Genomic DNA, 7,744 nt, shown 5'->3' on the forward strand with positions numbered 1-7,744 from the left:
AGTGTTAAAAAGTGGTTTACAGTTGATAGAAAAAAAGATTTGTCTCTTCCTCTTGTTTGCATTGTGGCTCCGGAAAGTCTCTTTGTCAAGTAGGCGCCGAAAAGTCTCTTCTGTTTGTCTGTCTTATTTGCAAGTGATTCCTTTTTGTTTTACTTTCCGCATCTAATTGACGACCCCCCTGTGTCCTTATCTTGTGAATTACCATACGAAAGCAGATACAAAGGGATTGGGGGTGACTGTCAACTGTTTGTCACACTGTATAAAAGCTGCCCTACAGAGGAGATCTGGGAGCACTACTGGACACCTCTCTTTGAGGGTGTCATGTATTTGCTCTTTCTTGCAAGAATAAATGTCTGATATGTTTGATTTTGAACCAAGCCTCAGTAATTTTTTCCAACAACAGTCCCCAAAGATGATAACGCAATACAGTACATGAATAAAATACAAGTGGTTCGGCACAGAATCCAGAGTTTTTTTCAGAAGTGGTCACTTGGTACACATTCAGAGTAAAGCGAAATTTGAGTAAAGGACGGACAGTGTGCTTAATGCTTCTTCAAAGATGTTATATGAAAAAAATATCACGAGAAGAAAGGGGCGTAAATAACCGGTATACAATTTTATAGTTCTTTTAACAAAATGGGAGTAAACTTGTCCAAGGTGGCAGGGGGACAACAAATGGTTCAGTGAAGGAGGTAGGTGGAGAATTTTAAAGCTCTTAAAACTTAAAATGAAGTAGCTAAAATACTGTGTACATGACTTTAAATCGCAATGGAATATATTTACAGTACACATTCTTCATACCCTTAATAGAATTTGAATATTTTCTTTTATCACTGGATTCTGTACAATCGACTACAGCACAACAGAAATGACAGTTAAGCAAAAACAACAAAGACAAACAAAAGACAGCAACAACATGAAAGACAAATTCATTAAAAAAAAAAAAAAAAAATTTAAATCAAAAATGAGGGGTCTGGGCGAAAACAAATATCGTACATATGAGTTACATGTTTATAACACAGAATTGTGAGCACTGACAATGGACATGGGACATGTGTGAATCCTCAAATCGGGAGTGCTGTTTCTCGGCTTGTGAACCTGTCTGTCACGTGACCGACGGAAGCACGTGACCAGCAAACATCATGGCGGCGCACTGTTCCGCACGACTCGGAGCGAGGACAGGTACTGTGTGCTCAAGCCCTTCTTCGCTCAGGGGGACAGCTGTCGGTAGAGACTGTTCTTACAGACCGAGTTCACGCATACCGTAGAAACAAAATGACCTGTGAAACAAATGTGTTAAAGCGTGACGCAGCTCTGGCTGATGCTGGCTAACTTAGTCCAACGGTGAGCCTGGTTTTGTTGTTGTTGTTGTTTACTCCGCAGTAGAGAGGGACTTTAAATGCAGGTGAGAAGGATGAGGTGTCCACTCCCAGTACTGTTGGCACTGTTTTTGTTGTTGTTGTTGTTGTTTTTTTGCCGCAGTCCTGGCTGATGAACTGAAGGAACAATGTGTGTCCGAGTGACCAGATCATAACAAAACAAACGTGGGACATGGAGCGTGTTTGTGTGGTACAAACGAGGACACGGTACCAGTGCTGAGAGATAGTTTAAAATGTTGATATGATAAGACAATTTAGAAAGTAAAAACGTAGTACAGGTTCAAGTTGAGTCATTTTAGCATGTGAAGGACGAAACAAATGGTTTTTTTTATTTTTTTTATTGAAGGTAACTTTCTTAACTCCAATGATTCAGTAGTGAGAAAGTAAATATGAAGGAAGCTAATTTCAAAGTTAATAGTCTTACAGGGTTTCCTTAAATTTGTGGTAGTTTGCGTCTTAACCTGCAGAAATCCCCCATTGCTTGTGACTTTGTGTTGATTTGCAATGATTGATTTGCAGTGTTGACTTAAAAATGAGAGCCAATCAAAATGTGGGACATCATCTGAATATGTGGGGATGTGAGACGAGGTGCAGTCTCGCATAAAGTTGGACAACAGGTCACCTCTGTGGGCTGGAGCAACCAACGTTTGTTATACGCACAAGTGTTTCGTGTCCATAATCGATTGGTTTTGATTATAACTAAATCCTTGCCTTGTACCTTGTAGGATAATGGGTTTTGAGTGGTGAAAGAAGGGCGTGATACACAACAAAGCTCCTCTGCTGGACTCGTACTGGGAACGCTTGCACTACGCGGTCTGTGCTGTGAACCTGTAGGATGCCCCCGCATCGATTTTTGCTTGTCTTGGTGACATCTTGGGCAGGGTTATGATTACATACATACAAACTTCCTCGTCATTGTTGAAGGGGCGAGTCGATTTGGGAATCCGACAAAGCCTAAACATAGCCATTGGCTTTCTACCATTTATTCTTAGTAGAAAAGCCTTTTTTGTCTTTTTTTTGTCTTTTTTTTTTTATTAAAGAGAGGGCTCTCTTTGTCATTGCGTCATTTCCTTTTCTCCAGGCCTGGGCAGTTTCCTGCAGCGACTTTGTTGTCTCGGAAGTTGTCGTCCCCCCGCAGCCCTACTGTGTCAGCAACATCGGTGCTTCTTCTGGAGAACGTGGAAAAAATCTCAAAATGTAGTTCGTCCAGCTACCGTTAGGCCCTCCTATGCAGTACCCAAGGTACAACACCCCAGGTTCTTTTGTTTTGGTGTGGGTCCATGCTGACTCCATGTCTTCAATAACACTTTCAGATGTTGTAGAGGAGTTGTGTTAAAGTCCAATAAGGAGCAGAAATTACTTACATTTGAGTTCAGGTGGGATTAGTATCAGCAGAGGACCTCTCAGTTTCTTGAAGCAAATTCAGTTCAGTTAATTATCACCTCACAGTCAGCTGAAAATGACTAATCTACAAAATGTGGATGTGAGTCGAAACCATCACTGGAATATATGTATTCAATTCAGACACGTATGATCTTCAGATTAAACCCATTAAAAATGTAATTTTAAGCACTGTTGTCTGACTCGTTCACCACAGGGTTTCACATTTTCTGGTCCTGCTCAGGATCTCATCTTGTACTAAATTTCTATATTATTCTACTGGAGGTTTTCAGGCAGCGCTAAGCACATATATACGAGAGGTAAGATAAAAAAAATAAATAACCTAGCAGGACTGAAGGCACTCAAAAAAATGTTTAACACTGTTATACAAAGAGTCCTCCTGTGTTTGAATTTTATCATTATATATTGTGGTTTAGTCTTTAATCTCTAAATAATAACTATAATAATTATAATAATAAGACAACATTTTGACTCACCCTCAATATCCTGTCTCTCCTCTCCTCCCTGACTGTAGCACATTGTGCGGCCTGACTATGTTGGCAAAGGACTGGTCCCAGAATGGCCAGATTACATCGAGATCAAAGACCAAGAGCAGATCGAAGGGCTAGCCAGAGCGGGTCAGCTCGCCAGACACGTGCTGCTACTAGCTGGACGCAGTCTCAGAGTAAGCCCCTGATCACCACACCTGTCGTTTGTGTTCCCCTGTCATCAAAAGCAACACAACAATCACAACTTGTGGCTTCCAGATTGGTATGACAACAGATGAAATCGACTTCATCGTGCACCAGGAGACAATCAAGCACAACGCGTATCCATCCCCGCTCAGATACGGGGGTTTCCCCAAGTCCGTGTGTACATCTGTGAACAACGTCATCTGTCATGGCATACCTGACAGGTAAATGGGCCGGTGCGGGACAGTCACACACAACAACAAACCAACTGCGTTAAATGTATGTCATTCTCTTAAAAAAAAAAAAAAAAAAAAAATTCCTTTCAAAATAAGATGCACCAATTAATCGGTAATCGCAAAAAGTCCGAGAATGAGTTTTATGTTGTTAACTTAAATCTTTCGCATGTTTGACTTTTCAAATGATGAACCTGTTTCAGAGTTTGGGGACTTTTTCTAACTTTTCAGTATCATTTAGAAACAGAATTCGATATGGGGAACTCTTCTTTTTACAATTATATAATACGCGAGATATGACAGTGATGTGGAGTATCAACTGTTCAAATTTAAAAGCTGTAAGCTCTTTAAAATGTGAAGGATTCCCTGTATTCACTGAGTGGGCGATATGGCCCTAAAGAAAATCTCAATGTTTCAGGGTATTTCTGTGATGATGACATAGTTTATGTCAAAATGCTGGAAAAATATTTATATTATTGATTTTAAGAACATGCTATTGCAACAAAATAAGTTTCAGAGGTTTATATGTCAGCATGAGAGTTTTGCTTTCAGATATTCAGTAAATACAAACATATAACTGTCGTGTCTGTACAGCTGATCTTTTGTAATCAAACCACTTTCACACCACTGAAGTTGCCGCCCTGTTTTACTAACTCCTCCATCATTGAGCTGCTTTCAGCCATTCGTATTGTTGCTGTGCGTGAGTTATCTATGTAACCTACGTCATACCGCAAAGCCACGTAACGGTATGATGTCATTATGTTACAAGTCGGAATATTGCCGTTATCGTGACGTTCATTTTATTTATCATATTAAAAATGATACTGATCTTATCATGAACTATGACATGGGTCTCTCCCGCTCGGTAACACAATTCTTTTTTTTCTTTTTTTTTATGTGCGTGTGCCCTGCAGTCGGCATCTTGAAGATGGCGACATCATCAACATTGACGTCACTGTAAGTTGATGACTTAATAGACAAGCATGCGCATTACTGCAAATGTGATCGGTCAGACCAACACCACCTCCATCACTTCTGTCTATTCCTGATAGGTGTATTTGGACGGTTACCATGGCGACACCTCAGAAACCTTCTTCATCGGTCAGGTGGATGAGGAGGGGCGGCGATTGGTGGAGACCGCCATGCGTTGCAGAGACGAGGCCATCGCTGCCTGCAAGCCGGGCGCACAGTTCTGTGTTATAGGAAACACTATCAGGTACATACACACAAAATCTACACAGTGAATACACTCGTCAAACGCCTACATGCTACATAATCACATTACTTTCTGACAACTGATGTTTTTTTTGTCCTGCTGCCAGTGAAATAGCTCATGCCAATGGCTTCCAAGTGTGTCCTTATTTCATCGGACACGGAATAGGCTCCTACTTTCACTGTCATCCTGAGATTTGGCACCACGGTGAGTTTCTGTAATCATATGATGTGGCAGGTTCCTATGTGAGCTTTAGACAGTGGGCCTCTCGCAAGCAAATTTTTTCAATTTGATCTTAACTTAAAAACGTAGAAATAGTTAATTTCAGCCTGATAAATTTACTTTTTTTTTTTTTTTTTTTTTAATAAGAAAGTGAACATTCATGGAAATCATTAGCATAAATGGCCTCCCCAAAAATTGCGATGTTTGGCTATCTGTTTCCGAGCATCCGTTTCATTCAACTTTTACACTATGCAACTTTAAATCCTGCTGTCACGACTCAGCAGACAAAAAGATAACTACTAGTACCGTCAGTAGTCGCATTGGACAACCTGACACGATAAAAAAAAAAAAAAAAAACATTAATAGTACAGTACTGCCAACAACGAAAACTTCTTCTGAAAGCAAAGTGATGACTCATATGAGAGGTGATGAAGATGCGTGTGACAGTCCCTGAGATGTTAGACGGGAGAATATTATGGGCTGCAGGTGATATAGGTGATGTTACACTGTCAGGTGTGACAGAGCGTGACAGAGACAGACATAAACACCCCGAGGCAGCAAAAGGAGTGAAAGAATTTTCCAACAAATGTGCCTGTAGAAATCATAATAACCTAAAAAAATATCTCAAGGAATTGGTAGACCTGATGATATAGTTAAAAGGGTATTTGTTTTACATTACAGACACTTATAGTTTATGTTTATGTAGTCAGATAGAGGCTTTTTCAATTAGGAGAGACTTATAAAAAAGGACAAAGAAGGTAATTGCGTTGAATCGGGGTCTAGACGCTCGGGGTGCTGGGAGGGTGACATACATCGAGATGACATGTCACTCAGAGAGAGGAGAACAGATTTAAGGTTTGACACCTGCGACACGATAGGCTGATTGAGGGTAGTGCCAAATCACACCCGCAGTCAGCTGATAGAAAAGCTGGGAGACAGAGAGTGAGGGGGAATTAAGAAGGAATGATAGTCTTCCCGATGGAACTTAAGCTGAGCTCAATTACAATTGCAATGCAACAAGTATTGTTTTTCCTTGGACCACTTATGACTTCTGTTTGTACCTCAAAGAAAATTCAAAATACAAGAAAACTGCCACAATTTGTCTCGAGTTACTCGCACATAACACTTAAGAACAACGAGCGTTTCGTGCAAGCGTTCTTGCGTGAGGCTTTACTTCATCTGGAGCACCCTGGTGTGCATCACCGGTGTGTTGTGTGCATGTAGACTGTATTTGACAGAAATAGTTCACGTGAGATTATATGGAATCAATATTAAGTATGACTTTATTTTCAGCTAACGACAATGACATGGTCATGGATGAAGGGATGGCTTTCACAATAGGTGAGTTACTCGTCACTATTTCTGTGTGCATTTAAAGATGCCTCTGTGTACGAGTTAGGGGTTGAAAGCTTCTGTGCATGTCTAGAGCCCATACTGATGGAGGGGTCTGCAGAGTTTAGGATCTTGAAGGACAAGTGGACTGCAGTGTCTGCAGATGATAAAAGGTACGTGCTGCACACACAAAAACATCCCAGCCATGTGTGGCTGTCATATTCTTAACACGCAGTTTGCAAATGCTAAATGTTTTAAGCTGGAAAAGTACGTAAAACCACAAATTGATGTGTTTACATTTCAGTTTGTGTGTGGATTTCAACCAAAAGAGATACGACATGTTAATTACAGAGCTTCGGATGCTGCTAGGAGTATTTTTAAACCTGGAGGACAACCAGTCCAACTATTTCTCCCTTTTCCCAAGCTATGATAAGATAATTGCCTCCTAGAGCCACTTCCATACTTCATTCCTCAAGTGTTGACATCTCATCGTGTCACACAGGTCGGCTCAGTTCGAGCACACGGTGGTCATCACATCTGACGGAGTGGATATTCTCACCAAATTGCCAGAAGAGAGCGAACTGTGACCTGAAGGAGTCGAACCGAGGCAACTGTGGGTCTAAACTACCTTTTGTGATAATAAATCACTGATATGTTACAAACCTGACTGAGGACATACAGTGGTGTGAAAAAGTGTTTGCCCCCTTCCTGATTTCCAATTTTTTTGCATGTCTGTCACACTTAAATGTTTCAGATCATCAAACAAATTTAAATATTAGTCAAAGATAGCACTGTATTTAAAACAAAAAGTGTGCTGTTTTTACCTGTCAGGTATGAAAAGAGTGCATAACCCAGATTCCCTCATCACAACCTCATCTACAAAAGAAGTTAGATTAGTCACTGATCAGATATTTTAAATTATTTAATAAAAATCATAAAAACCTCCATTATATTTTCTGTAAATCCTGTCTTATTTCATCATTGTCTAAATATTAGTTCTAAGCCTACACTGCAAGGTATTGTGCTATAGAATACCAAATTATTCTTTTAATTTGCTCAGTTTTCTGCCTATCTTTCAAAATATTTTGCTGAGAATAATATTGAGTGTAACCCCCCTTATGTCATTAAACCCTCCTCAAATCTTAACTTAGCTCTGAGAATGAGTTAAGTGAATCACTTATGAAACCCCAGTGAGATATTCTTGCAATCATAAAATCATTAACTGTGTATTAGCTACTGTATCAGTTAAACAGGTGCAAATCTGCCTCTTATTACGTGATATTATAGTCAAAC

General features: G+C 40.1%; 1 protein-coding gene across 1 annotated transcript; it reads left to right on the forward strand.

Moving 5' to 3' along the window:
• The first annotated feature begins 1,119 nt into the window (after positions 1–1,119).
• Positions 1,120–7,396, forward strand: metap1d (methionyl aminopeptidase type 1D (mitochondrial)). Its single transcript, XM_069706268.1, has 10 exons — positions 1,120–1,182; positions 2,461–2,621; positions 3,295–3,444; positions 3,527–3,675; positions 4,599–4,641; positions 4,737–4,900; positions 5,007–5,104; positions 6,413–6,460; positions 6,546–6,624; positions 6,954–7,396. Exons 1-10 carry the CDS (start codon positions 1,143–1,145, stop codon positions 7,036–7,038), a joined length of 1,017 nt encoding a protein of 338 aa, XP_069562369.1. The 5' UTR covers positions 1,120–1,142; the 3' UTR covers positions 7,039–7,396.
• The last annotated feature ends 348 nt before the right edge of the window (positions 7,397–7,744 follow it).

Source organism: Brachyistius frenatus, unplaced genomic scaffold, assembly GCF_029030835.1.
Source record: "Brachyistius frenatus isolate BFR_SWC_R1_liver_20210118 unplaced genomic scaffold, ASM2903083v1 Contig_61, whole genome shotgun sequence".
Classification (NCBI taxonomy): domain Eukaryota; kingdom Metazoa; phylum Chordata; class Actinopteri; family Embiotocidae; genus Brachyistius; species Brachyistius frenatus.